This window comes from Orycteropus afer, unplaced genomic scaffold, assembly GCF_000298275.1.
Source record: "Orycteropus afer afer isolate SDZICR_OR568_19922 unplaced genomic scaffold, OryAfe1.0 scaffold00037, whole genome shotgun sequence".
In the NCBI taxonomy this organism is placed as follows: Eukaryota; Metazoa; Chordata; class Mammalia; order Tubulidentata; family Orycteropodidae; genus Orycteropus; species Orycteropus afer.
In genome coordinates, this window is record NW_006921624.1 from 12,478,376 (window position 1) to 12,493,275 (window position 14,900).

General features: G+C 44.3%; 1 protein-coding gene across 1 annotated transcript in view; it reads right to left on the reverse strand.

Moving 5' to 3' along the window:
- TMEM268 (transmembrane protein 268) overlaps positions 1–13,147 on the reverse strand; it is a 26,256-nt gene extending 13,109 nt beyond the window's left edge. The window contains exons 1-2 of the mRNA XM_007936680.2: positions 13,039–13,147; positions 2,573–2,682 (exon numbers count right to left, since the gene is read on the reverse strand). Coding sequence (XP_007934871.1) covers positions 2,573–2,682; positions 13,039–13,147 — 219 coding nt within the window. The remainder of the gene's footprint in view (positions 1–2,572; positions 2,683–13,038) is intronic.
- Between the last annotated feature and the right edge of the window lie 1,753 nt (positions 13,148–14,900).

The following is a 14,900-nucleotide window of genomic DNA, read 5'->3' on the forward strand; positions in this document are numbered from 1 at the left end:
CAAAATAAATAAATGGGGAAAAAAAAAAAAAAAAGATGTTCTTCCATATTTAGACTGAGAGGAAACATGAGCAGATAAAGCAGCTACTGTGCCGATGGGCAGTGAGCACCGTCAGTGTGGTAAGTTTCCCTTTATTGATGATAAATGTTGTTTCAAATAATGCAATTTGATTTGTTTGCTTTGGGTAGAAAAAATCATTTGTTTCAATAAAATTAGCTCTTCAAAATGCCAAAAATAAAGGTTAGTGTTCTCTGTTATTGAAGGAAATTCCCAAAGGTAAGGAATGATTTGTAAGTGCCACTGAGCTGGGTTTAGCCACGTGGAAATTATAAGAGCACAGCGACTTCTGGCTATGTGACCTGAGGGGCCAGCTCCCATTATGCTCACTCTGACTTTTTTCTGAATTTTTAAATTTATTTTGTTGTTGCTGAGAATATGCACAGCAAAACATACACCAATTCAACAGTTTCTCCACGTACAATTTAGTGACACTGATTGCATTCTTCAAGTTGTGCAACCATTCTCACTTTCCGTTTCTGAGTTGTTCCTCCCCATGAACTCACTGCCCTCCCCACCCAAGGTTTCAATTCACCTCTAAAGAAGCAAATGCTAACGTCTTCAGGGTAAAATTAACAGTGTATCTTCCCCATCAGTAATTAATCCTCCTTAGCTAGAGTAAGGGAAAGCTTAATCATGCTGGGGGTTTGGGGAAGAGAGAAAAATCACACCCATGAGACTTAGTAACAACAGCAATAGCTACAATTTATTGGTAGTTACTATATGCCCAAAGACAATGCAAGTGTCCTACAGGCATTACCCCACTTAAGCCTCCCAAAACTCTATACAGTAGTACTAATATTGTCCTCATTTTACAGATGATGAAACTGAGGCTCAGAGAAATTAAGTCACTTGCCCAAAGTCACAGCCAGGAAGCCACACACCTGGATCTGCATCCAGATCTCTAGGTCTCTGCAGCCTATGCCTCAAATCACTGTGATTGAAGCATTGTTGTTGTTACTAGGTGCCATTGAGTCGGCTCCAACTCATAGTGACCCTGTGAACAACAGAACAAAACACTGCCCGGTCCTGTGCCAGCCTCACCATCCTTTCTATACCTGAGCCCATCATTGCAGCCACTGTGTCAATCCATCTCGTTGAGGGTCTTCCCCTTTTTCGCCACCCCTCCACTTTACCAAGGATGGCATCCTTCTGACAACATGACCAAAGTAGGTGAGACAAAGTCTGACCATTCTCGCTTCCGGGGAGCATTCTGGCTGCATTTCTGCCAGGACAGATTTGTAAGTTCTTCTGGCAGTCCATGATACTTTGGGTATTCTTCACCAACATCACAACTCAAAAGCAGCAACTCTTCTTCAGTCTTCCTTATTCATTGTCCAGCTTTCACATGCGTATGAGGCAACTGAAAACATCATGGCTTGGGTTAGGCGCACCTTAATCTTCCAAGAGACATCTGGGCTCTTCAGCATCTTAAAGAGGTCTTGTGCAGCAGATTTGCCCAGTGCAACACATCATCTGATGTCTTGAGTACTGCCTCCATTGGTGTCGATTGTGGAACCAAGAATATGAACCTTTGACAACTTCAATCTTCTCTCCATTTATTATGATGCTGCTTATTGGTCCAGTTGTGATTTTTGTTTTCATGTTGAGATGTAAGCCATACTGCAGAGTGTAGTCTTTAATCTTCATCAGTAAGTGCTTCAAGTCACCCTCACTTTCAGCAAACGAGGCTGTGTCATGTGCATATCACAGTTGTTAACGACTCATCCTCCAGTCCTGATGCTGCATTCTTCTTCACAGAGTATAGCTTCCTGGATTACTCGCTCAGCATACAGACTGAAGAAGTATGGTGAAAGCATACAACCCTGACATGCTCCCTTCCTGATTTTAAACCATGCTGTATTCTGTTGCTCTGTTTGAACAACACCCTCCTAATTCTTTGTACAGGTTCCTCGTGAGTACAATTAGGTGTACTTGAAGGGTACTGGATCATTATCTAATGAATTCATGTGTCCTTCCTTTTGCATATACAGATGTCTCTCCTAAAAGGCCATTTCTCCTGTCTACACAGCAAACTCCTATTCATCCTTCAAGATCCCAGATCAAGTATCTGCTCCTACGTGAAGCTTTTATAACTACTGTCTCCCAAGGCCGTGGACAATTTTCTGCTGAGGGTGTGCTCAACGCCCTGCACATTCCTCTACTGCAAGATGTATGTCATGCTGTCCTAATTTATCTAACACATGTCCTTCTCCCTTACAGGCACCGTGTCCTAATCACCTCTGTAATGCTCAGTGCCCAGCTAAGTGTCTGGTACATAGTGGGCACCTGAAAACTCACTTCTGTTAAATGAATTAATTTGGAAGGAAAGATTGTTCTAGTCTACTTTCCTTATATCCCCACAATAACTAGCATAAAAGTAAATGTTTAATAAATATTTGTGAGTAATTAAATAGATGGATAGATGGATGGATAAAAGGATAGAAAGAAAGGAAGAAGGGGAGAAAGAGGAGGAGGAAAGAAACAGTGGGGGCTTAATAAACACATCACTCACCTGAATGCCCCAGGTCTGCAGTTGCTCCTCTGCCGCTCCCAGATCAAATGAGATGGGTGCACAGGTATTGTCGATCCGGAGAACTGTGAGGACCTGGCCATTGCGGAGCTCTGAAAGAAGACCAGACGGTGCCCCGTTACTGAACATTTTGATCAAAGACTCCATAGAAGAATCCTAACCAAAGGTGGAGGCGGGGAACGCAGAACAGAATTCCAGATTCTCATGGAGTCAAGAGCCCTGGGGGGTGGATGAACCCCTGGAACTACTGCCCTGAGATAACCTGTAAACCTTAAACCAAAAGTATCCCCTGAAGTCTTCTTAAAACCAAATAACAGAAGAGCTTAACTAGTAAAGAATGTTTGCTTTATACACTCCTTAGAATGAGCAATCATGGAGAACACAAGGGCAGTGTTTGCACAGGGAGATAGCTGAAGGGGCAGGAATGCTCAGGAAAGAAGGACCCAGAAGAGGTAACTACAGGGAGGAAGTGGGAAGAGAGCTGTTACACTGCAGGGAATCGCAATCAACGTCATGATACAAAATGTGTATGAATTGCTATACGGAAAGTGAATTAGCTCTGTAAACTTTCACTCAAATCACAATGAAAATTAAAAAAATAAAATTAAAAGAATGTTTGCCTTGAGCATTGGATCTATCTACATGGGATCAACTTGCCAACAGCAACTCAGAAGACTAGACAGGAACCTTAGGAGGCAGTGGGTCTGTTACGGGGGAGGAACAACCTGGGGAAGGAGATAAGGACGGTTGCGCTACTCGAAGGATGTAATTAACGCCCCTGAATTGTACATGTAGAAACTGCTGCTATGTATATTCTCAAAAACAAAAATAAAATAAATTATTAAAAAAAAAAAAGACCAGAAGCTTCATCTGGCCAAGTGATAACTATCTTAGATGGGCCCAAAGCCTGACGGCATCACCCCCACTGGCTGTGAGAACCTTCTCTTGGTGAGAAAGGACCCAGTAATCATCTTCAAATCCCAAAAGGGCAGCCCTACAGGAAAAGTCCTGCAGAGAAGGAAGTTTCTGAACTTGACCAGAAAGACCCCAGGAGGCAGAACTGAGGCCAGGGCTTACAGGTTACTAGGGCAACACAAGACCATATAAGGGGGAATGCCCAAGAATGAGAACAGTCTACACAAAATATGGAAGGTAGTGAGTTCCCCATTACAGGAGAGAAACTAAACAACTAACTATATGAAGGGGATGCCATAGTGGGTATTTATTCATCAGTGGACAAGAAGTTCAATCAAGTAACTCTTATATTCCCAGTCGGCTCACAGAACCTAAGGAAGCCATAAGTGATTGTGTAGACAGAATAACGGCCCCCACAAAGATGTCCACGTCCTAATCCCCAGAACCTATAAATATGTTACCTTACAATGCAAAGGGGAATTAATTACAAATGGAATTAAGTGGTAACCAGCTGACGTTAAAACAGGGCAAGTATCCTGGGTCATCCGATGTAATCACAAGTTTCCTTTGAAGTGAGAGAGGGATGCAAAAGAAGAGCCGCCATCAAGGTGACAACTATGGCAGGAAGGCACCGAAGGGCAACACTGCTGCTTTGAAAATGGAGGGAGAGGGCCGCAAGCCAAGGAACGTGGGTAGCCTCTAAAAGCTGGAAACGGAGAGGAACTAGATTCTCCTCTAACGCCACCAGAAAGGAACACACTCTGCTACACCTTGATTTTAGCCCAGTCAGACCCACGTCAGATGTCTAACCACAAAACTGTAAGATAAATTTGTGTCGTTTTAAGCTTCTGTGTTTGTGGTAATTTGCTACAACACCCACAGAAAACAAGTATATTGACTTATCCAAACTTAACGCCCACTACTTACTCAACATTTTAAAAGCCTAAGATCAGGTAAGTGTTTGTTCTGTCAAAAAACTCATAATACCATAGGCTGGTCACAACAGTGATCAAAACTCTTGCCCAAGCAAGGCAAAGACTTTTCATGGTGTCCTTGTCTGCCTTTCAAGCTATAAGAAACCAAACTCACTGCTGTCTATTCAAATCCAATTTACAGTGACCCCTCTTGGAATTCCAAGGTGGTATCTACATGGAAGTATATTGCCCAATCTTCCTTCTGATTTTGTTTTTGTTTTGTTTTGTTTTTTGAGTTTTTTAAGATCAGTTAAGTGTTTGTTCTGTCAAAAAACTCATCATCCCATAGGCTGATCACAACAGTGATCAAAACTCTTGCCCAAGCGAGGCAAAGACCTCTCATGGTGTCCTTGTCTGTCTTTTGAGCTATGAGTTCCTGGATTCCTGGCAATGAGAGTAGCTCTCGTCAGTTCTTTAAAGTGAAGAAAATGCAACCTCCCTCGCTAGGGTGGAGAACAGACCACAAGATTGAATGAGGAAGTCTGGTTGGTCTGAAGTGAAACCTCTGGACAGAAATTCCCTCCAATCCAGCAAGGAACAGCAGCAGAATGAAGTCAACCAACCTCAAGTTCTGAGTGACGACCAAGGACAAAAGGACCAAGATCTCCTGTGAGTACGAACCAGGGGCTTCATGGAGGGGATTCCAGCCCTGAAATTCTAGAAACCTAGTGTCTAGTCAGGAGCTCTGGTGGCATAGTGCCTAAGGCACTTGACTGCTAACCAGAAGGCTGGCAGTTCAAACCCACCAGCCACTTCTCAGAAGGAAGATGGGGCAATCTACTTCCGTAGTGATACTGCCTCGGAAACCCAAAGAGGAGTCGCTATGGGTCGGGTCCGACTCGACGGCAAACAACAACAACGGTGTCCAGGCATGCAAGGCCAGGGATGGATATTTTGGCACGCTCTTTGTGGCTGTTGTTTAGAAGATGACACAGAACTACAGGGATTAAATTCACATATACTATCCACTGGCCAAAGTTCCTGCTACCTCACAGCCCAGCCCTGGGCCAATATCTAAGCCTTCCAAGACAAACAACTAACTCTACTTCATGGTTTGCCACTCATCTGCCAGTCTGTCATACTGTGAGGGCTTGTGTGTTGCTGTGAGGCTGGAAGCTATGCCAACTGGCATTTTAAACATCAGCAGGGTCACTCATGGTAGATATGTTACAGGAGCGCTTCCAAACCAAGACAGACTAGGAAAAAGGACAGGGTAGTCTACTTCTAGAAAAACTGACTGGTGAAAAGCTTATGAATAGCAGTGGAACACTATCTGATATTGTGATGGAAGATGAGGCCCTCAGGCTGAAAGGTATTCAAAATACAACTGGTGAAGAGCTGCTTCCTCAAAGTAGAGTCAACTGTCATAACATGGATGGAGTAAAGCTTTCAGGACCTTCATTCGCTGACGTGACACGACACAAAGTCACTGTACCAGAAAGAACTGGCCGATGTTCAACCATTTCAGGAGGCAGCACATGATCCAAAACCAATGATAATGAAGGAAGAAGTACAAGCTGTACTGACGGAACTGGTGAAAAACAAGCAGGAATTGACAAAACACTCCTGAGGGGTTTCAACAAACAGATGCAATGATGAAGGCACTTACTCATTTGTACCCTAGGAAATCTGGAAGACAGCTACCTGGCCAACTGACTAGAAGAGAGAGATATCTGTGCCCTTCCAAAGAAGGTGATCAAACAGAATGTGGAAATTATCAAAGAATATCATTAATATCACACGCAAGTAAAATTTTGCAAAAGATTGTTCAAAAATGGTTGCAACAGTATATTGACAGGGAATTGCCAAAAATTCAAGCTGGATTCAGAAGAGGATGTGGAACGAGGGATATCATCGCTGATGTCAGATGGATCTTGGCTGAAAGCAAACAATACAAGAAAGACATTTACCTGTGTTTCATTGACAACACAAGAGCACTGGACTATGTGGATCATAACTAATTATATCAGGTATATATAACATTGCAAAGAATAGGAATTCCAAAGCACTTAATTGTTCTCATGAGGAAATTGTATATAAACCAAGAGGCTGTCATTTGAACAGAACAAGGGGATACTACATGGTTTAAAATCAGGAAGGAAGTACAGACAACAAATATGAACCCTTTTGCATATACAGTACTGAGTTGTAAGTGAAGGCAAACATGGGTATATGGATGGATAGATAGGTGGACAAGCTAAACGATTAGGTATGTCTATGAAATGGGGAGTGTATCCAAGACCATATATAGGGTTGGCAGACAATGGTCCTATAAGTTTATGTGAATGATTAGAATTCCCAGGTATATAGTAGAGGTGACAAGAGGCAAGGTTGTGGTCACTGTTTGGTCACAGCCAGCTACCCAGAGGGACCGAGTAGTTGAACCTGCAGGCTTGGGACCACAGTCACAGGGGACATCAAGCTCAATTGGCATAACATACTATACAAAACATTGTTCCATCTCCCACTTTGGCAAGTAGCAACTGGGATCTTAAAAGCTAGCAAGCTGCCATCTAGATGCAACGATGGGTCTCGCCTCGTCAAGAGCAAAGAAGAAAGAAGAAAACCAAAATTAACGGAAACAATCAGTCCTAGCTACTGGTACACCATCCGATCTGCAACCTATACAACTATGAGACCAGAAGAACTAGATGGTGCCTGGCTACCAATGTCATCCACTTGGAAAGGATGTAGGAGATCCTTGATAGAGAGAGAACACAATGTGAAACAAAACTCAAAATCATTTGGAGGGAAAAAAAAAAAAAGAAAAAGAAGGTGGGGACCAGGTTTGCTGGTCCAATAGAGCCTGGTGGAACCACTGAGACTATGGCCCCTAGCTGCCCTTCAGGTCTGGAATTGAACCCACACCTGTGGTTTCCAGCCAAACAATGTACAGGCATGAGAGTTAAACATTTACGTCAAGTAGACACACGCCCTGGAGAGAACAATCATGGGAGAAGGAAGGGCTGCTTATGCACAGGGAGACAGCTCAGGGCGCAGGAGAGTATGGAGGGATGGTCACTGGGAAGAGGTAACTATGGGGAGGAAGTGGGAGGGGAGCTGTTGCATTGTAAATTGTGGTCAATGACATGAGACAAACTATATGTGAACTGCTGTATGGAAAGTGAATTCACTCTGTAAATCTTCACCCAAGTCACAATAAATAAAATAAAATAAATAAAAAATAAAATCAGGAAGGATGTGTGTCAGGGTTGGATCCGTTCACAATATTTATTCAATTTGTGTGCTGAGCAGATAATTCAAGAAGCTGGAGTGTATGAAGAAAAACTGGCATCAGGACTGGAGGAAGACTCATTAACAACCTGCAGTGTGCATATGACACAACTTTGCTTTCTGAAAATAAAGATGACTTGAAGTACTTATTGATGAAGATCAAAGACTACAGCCTTCCGTGTGGATTACACCTCAACATAAAGACAACAAAAATCCTCACAACTGGACCAATAAGCAGTATCACAATAAATGGAGACGACTGAAGTTGCTAGGAATTTCATTTTACTTGGATCCACAATCAACACCCATGGAAGCAGCAGTCAAGAAATTGGACACTGTATTGCACTGAGCCAATCTGCTGCAAGACCTCTTTAAAATGTTAAGAAGCAAAGATGTCACTTTGAAGACTAAGGTGCGCTTGACCCAAGTCATGGTATTTTCAATCACCTCAAATGCATGTGAGAGCTGGAAGAGCGAAAAGCGAAGAAAAGTTGATGCCTTTGAATTATGGCATTGCTGAACAACACTGAAAATACCACAGACTGCCAGAAGAATGAACAAATCTGTCCCGGAAGAAGTGCAGCCAGAATGCTCCTTGGAAGTAAGAATGGCCAGACTTTGTCCCACCTACCTTGCTCATGTTGTTAGAAGGGACCACTCCCTGGAGAAAGATCTCACTCATGCTTGGTAAAGAAGAGCATCAGCAAAAAAAGGTAAGACCCTCAACAAGATGGATCGAAACAGTGGCTGCAATGATGGGCTCAAGTATAGCGAGGACTGTGAGGCTGGTGCGTGACCGGGCTGTGTTTCGTTCTGTTGTGCACAGGGCCGCCATGAGTTTGAGCCAACTAAATGGCACCTAACAACAATAACAATAATGCCTTGTTCCAGAAAAAAATTAATGTAGCTTCTTGGAAATAAAATACAAAATGGTGAAATTGTAAAATCAAATTTTAAAGTAAGCAGATAAAGAAAACTAGACAAAAAAGAAAAAGATGGTAGATAATTAACAGCTTCCGCACATTGAGCCCTTACAGGGTACCAGGCACTGCGTGAAGAGGCTTCCCAGTCATGATTTCAGTCTTTCAACAGCCCTGAAAGTCGAGTATCATTACTGTGGAAGAGGAAACTGAGCTTCTTAAAGGGTAAGGAAGTTGCCTAATGTGAACAGAGGAAATGAAAGTAAGCAAGAAGCAAGGAGGGAAAGCAGTGTACAAAATATAGGCAGCACAGCCAGACAGGACCACAGACTAGTGCTCTGTCATGGGCTGAACTATGCCCCCGCCAGAAAAGACGTGTTGAAGTCCTTAGGCTGGTACCTGTGAAAATGGCCTTATTTGGAAATAGGGTCTTTGAAAATGTTATCAATTAAGTTAGCAGGAGGTTATACAAAGTAGGGTGGGTCCTTATCCATTCCTTGTGATGTTGTCATAAGAGAGAAGAGACATAGAGACACAGATACAGAGAAAGGGCCTTTGCATATACTGTTCATTCTCTCTGGAACACCTGCTCCTAACCTCACCCAGTTAAATCCTATTCATAATTGGCTCCTAGCTTAAGTGGGTGGTTTTAACAAACAGAAATTTATTTTCTCACAGATTAGGAGACTAGCAGGGAGAGGCTCTCTGTGTCTGCCGTAGAACACCATCTCAGCTTCTCCAGCATTCTTCTCGGCTTTCCTTGGCGATCTCCAGGGAACGTCTACCTTCCCCACCTTTCTGCCTGCTTCATATCTCACAAGTCATTAGTACAAAGCACACCCTGTACAGAAAAGGATGTGGGTGTGTGGAGATTCAACTGCAAGCCAAGGAATGCCTGGGGCTACCAGAAGCTAGGACAGGATCTTACCCAAGAGACTTTAGAAGTAGCACGTGGTCGACAAGTTGATTTGGACTTATAGCCTCTAAAACTCTGAGACAGTATGTTTCTGTTCTTCGAAACCACTGAATTTGTGTTATGTTGTTATGGCAGTCCTAGGAAACTAGTACACTCCCCATTTCACAGCATCAAACAAAAAGCCACACTGATGTGGACTCCAGAAGTAGAGAATTTATACTAGGTCCCCAGCTTGGCTCTTTGCATGTTGAGTAATTGCCTGAGCAATGCAGAGACCTTTCACAGTATCTCTGTTTGCCTCTCTAGCCACGAGTTCCTGGATTCCTGGCAATAGTGCTTCTCATCTGTTCCTTAAAGTTAGGTGAAAAAAAACCCACTGCCATCAAGTCCATTACCACTCATAGCGACCCCCACTGAGTTTCCAAGGCAGTAAATCTTTACAGAAGTAGGTTGCCTCATCTTCCTCCCACGGAGCAGCTGATGGGTTTTAACTACCGACCTTCTGGTTAGCAGCCAAATGCCTAATGAGCTACGCCACCAGAGCTCCTTAGGGTGAAAAAAAAAAAGGGATCCTAACAGCTACTGAAGAAGTGGGGGCGTGGGGGAAGTACTCTCCTACAGAGGAGCAAGAACTGGCTTGCTAAAACGAGTACAGCAATGTCTTCAAAGTTCTGAAGGAAAATTATTTCATTCCATTCTACTATTAGAATTTATTATTGTGTGCATAAATTGCTTTCTTAATAACGGTAGTATTTAAAAAAAAATAATTAAAAAAGGCTTGTTTTTAAGTAGTCCAGTTTCGAATCCTGTAAGTAACCAGCCACCTTTCCATAGATCCAACAATTCACAGTGGTCTTTCCCCTTGCCTGTCCCAAGGCACTCATTCATTCACTCATGAAAATAATTATTGAGCACTACTATGGACCAGGTAGCATAGTGGCTAAAGCACTTGACTGCTAACCAGAAGGCTGGCGGTTCAAACCCACCAGCCACTCCTCGGAAGAAAGGTTGGGCAATCCTACTTCCGTAGTGATACTGCCTCGGAAACCCAAGGAGGGGTCGCTATGAGTCGGGGTCGACTCAACGGCACATAAAAACAACAACAACATGGACCAGGAGCTCTGGTGGCATAGTGGTTAAAGCATACGGTTCCTAACCAAAAGGTCAGCAGTTTGAATCCACCAGCCCTTCCATGGGAGAAACATGAAGTAGCCTGCATCTGTAAAAATTTACAGCCTTGGAAATCCTCTGGGGCAGCCCTACTGTGTCCTATAGGACCACTAGGAGTTAGAATCGACTCAGTGGCAGTGGGTTTGGCTTTTACTATGGATCAAATCCTGTGCTAGATACTACAAATAGAGCTAAATAAGACAAACACAGAGCCTCTGCCCTCACAGAACTTACATTCTAGTGGAAAAGGCAGACATTTGACACTTTATTACTCAAGTAATGATTTCATTACAGACAATGTAAGTGCTATGTGGAAAAGTAGGGATATATCAGAGGGACCTGACTTAGGCTGGTTGTGGTGCAATGAGTTCCTTTATGTGGCCTTGTGCCTCGGAAAAACAGCTTGAGATTTTTGCCCTAAACCCTGAGGAGTTCTCTTTCTACCCCTGAGGGTTTGTTATTTTTGTCCAGGTTGATGGACATTTCCTAGTTAAGCTATAAACAACTTGGTTTGATGCTTTTTGTTTGGCCCTGGGCTGCAGCCTGCCATGTGATTGGTATGCACCTTGCCACATTGGTTAATGTTGTTGTTGTTGTTGTTAAGTGCCATCGAGTCGTTTCCGACTCATAGCGACCCCGTGCACAGCAGAACGAAACACTGCCCGATCCCGCGCCAGCCCCACAATCCCCGCTATACTCGAGCCCATCATCACAGCCACTGTATCAATCCATCTCCCTGAAGGCCTCCCCCTCTTTCGTCGACCCTCCACCCTACCAAGCATGACATCCTTCTCCAGGGAATGGTCCCTTCTGACAACATGACCAAAATAGGTGAGACGAAGTCTGGCCATTCTTGCTTCCAAGGAGCATTCTGGCTGCACTTCCTCCAGGACAGATCTGTTAGTTCTCTTAGCAGTCCATGGTACTTTCAGCATTCTTCGCCAGCACCACAACTCAAAAGCATCAACTCTTCTTTGGTCTTCCCTATTCATTGTCCAGATCTCACATGCATACCAGGCGATTGGAAATTGGTTAACAAACTATGCAAATGAGGTGACTATAGCCTACTATTCAAATGAAGTGTCTGTGGTCTAGGGATTGGTCAGTTTGTGGCTCCCTGCTGGGCAAGACCATGCCTTGAAATTGACAAGGAGTTGTGTATTTAAGCAGCCAGCCCCACAGAGATTTAATTTTAAGACAAGAAGTGGCAGAAAAAGAAACAGAAGCAGAAAGAGAAGAAAGCAGCAGCAGCAGCGAGGAGGCAGAGAACCCCTTAGAAGAGCTGTAACACAGGTCAAAGGTTGTAACACTGAAGACAGCCAAAGACCCAGAAGGGGTCCCGCAGCAGAGTTTAGGGTGATAGACAACAGGGCCAAAAGAAGCCTGTCCTTGCGGGTCTAGAGAAGGTCTGTCTTCAGTGAGCAGAGAGGTCATCTACACAGTTGAGAGGAGCTGAGAGAGCTCTCCTGTACTGAAGAAGGGAGACTCTGTCTACATGCTTCCTGATCCTGATCCTGATCCCAAGTTATACTTAGTAAACCACTTAGTTCTAAGTATGGTCTGTGAGTTCCTTTTGGCATTTGCCACAGATTATTGAACCCGGAAGGGAAGTAGAGAGTGCCATGGGAGGGACAGCTGGTGTCAGAATTGGTAAAAAGGTTAGAAAGTGGAGGTGTGTCTGACCTCCATCTCATACGGATTAGCCTTGGGCTAACCTTGACTCACATTATCTCAGTTAGAGAGGTTCTGACACTATTACTATGATTGCTACCAGACCCTTTTTGCACTGGGCCCTCAAGAAAGGATTGCATATAGGAGGGCTATATGAGCTGAGTTTTAAAAGATAAATGGAAATTACGCAGGTGAAAGAAGGAATAGCGGCAGGAAGAGAGCATGCCAAGCAGAAGGAAAAGCACGTGCAAAGGTCCTATGGTAGGACATGATGAGGAACAGGGCAGCAGGGGCCATTCAGTAGGACTTATAAGCTGGCAGAGTGGCTCTTTATTAGCAGCCCAGTTGGAAACACTGAAGCAGAAAGTGGCCTGGTCACATGTGCTGTCATGTAGAGCATGGATGGAGGGGCCAAGACTGGACACGGTGAGTCCAGCTGGGAAGGTACAGCAGGGATCCAAGCAGACGGTGACAACAGCTCAAAGGAGATGACCGCAGAGAATTAGGTAGAAATGAGAAACTGGGGTGTCCCGGAAATGCATCCCAAAATGCCCACTCTTACCTAAAGGCACTTCTATAACCCTACCACCGGTCATTCTGTAAGAGTCCAACTCAACATTCCGCACAAGCCAAGCGTCATGATCTTACCTTGCCCCCAGCCAGGAGGGCTCCCTGCAGGCAGGGCACTCCAGCCAGGGGAGGAGGTGGGCAATGGGCTGGCCGTCCCCCCAGGGTCCGCCTGGGGTTCACAGGACATGGCAGGGAGGGAGCTGGGCTTCTACTTCCCCTTCCTGGAGTTGCGGTTCATTCTGGTGCAGCCGACTCAGCTTCACTCGCCTTCAGAAATAGCACAAAAAGAATGTCAGGTCCGGGCCTGGACAGGCTGGGCTTCTGACTCTTGAAGCCAAAGTCACCACAGGACCAGGGAGAGCTAAAGGAAGCCTTTTGACCGATTTTGGTCTTTCTGATCATGTTGAGGAAAATGCTTACACGAAATGATGAGGAAGTAAAACCCTCCAAGGCCTTGACTGAGAACTTCCGTCTGGTCTTGGGTATCCTCCGGCTCAGTCATGTCCGGGGCCCACAGGGCGCTCAAGTGCTAACCAGAGCCCACTCCCAGCAACTAGAATCTCTGTCTCTTATGAGGGGTACCCCAGGGAACTAGGTACAGGACATTCCTTACGGGGAGCCTTGTTTACACAAAGGATCTCAAATCATTTTCCATAAAGCAGTGCAAATTACAAAAACAACAAAAAAAATCATAACCATGGAAAACAAAAACATAGATATTAAGACAGTAGAGGGTTATGGTTAAGAACATGTACTGGAGAGTCAGAATAATGGGCTTAAATCCCAGCCCTACCACCAACTAGTTGTGTAAACTTGGACAAGTGGTTTAACCTCACAGAGATTCAGCTTCCTCATCTTAAAATCATAGTACGTTCCCACAGTGTTGCAAAACAATCAGTATGATAATACGTACAAAATGCAAAAACAGCATCTGAAGCAAAACACACACTCCATAACATTAGCTATTGTTGCTCTGAGGTTTGACCCAGCTGCCATTCCTGAACCAAGCATTTGGTTTTGAGCTTCCACGTGGCCAACACTAAAACAGAAACATTCAGTGCCTGCTGTCTGTAAGCAGATGGTGAAGGGGTGTAACGCTGTCTCCAGAAGCTTCCAAAGACTCCAAAGCCAGATCACTGAGAATCACAGTGGGTATCACCCCTTGCCAGCCTTATCCCCCCAAAAAAAGATATGCTGAAGTCCTAACCCCCAATACCTGTGAATGTGCCCTTGTTTGGAAATAGGTCTTTGAAGATTTTATCCGTTAACACATGGTCACGTTGGGGCTAAGTGGGCCTTGATCCGATATGACAGTATCCTTATATGAAAAAAAGACACACAGACAAAAAGGCCATGTGAAGATGAAGACAGAGACGAAAATGATCTACAAGCCAAGGATTGTCACGAACCATGAGAGCTAGAAAGAGGCAATGAAGGACTCTCCCCTAGAGCCTTCAGAGAGTATGGCCTTCTAACCCCTTGATCTTAAACTTCCAGTCTTAAACAATGAGATAATAAATGTCAGTTATAGCACTTTGTTACAGCACCTATAGGAAACTAATGCTATCGCTTTCTGCCAGTAAAAGTAGTGACACTGTTGGTGGATGTCTCTTGGATGAAATTGAGTCTCTGGTGGCACACACCCTGGCTGTAACCTGCATAACTTCCCCTCTGTTATGTATCCAGCTGGGGGCCTAGGACTAACTCCTCACCAAGGAAAATCCTGGCTAAGTCCCCTGGGGTGCCACACCAGCCCTGCTAATTGTCTTGATGAAAAGCCCACAGAAATCATCTCTTGCTACCACTGTGAACAGTGCTGGTAGAGACTTGAAGTGTTTCCAGGCAGCCGACATCTGCTTGATTCTGAGATGGCCCAAGGCTGGCCACTACAGCTCAGGCACCTAAAAAAATGTTAACAAACCCTCAATCCCTCACCACCA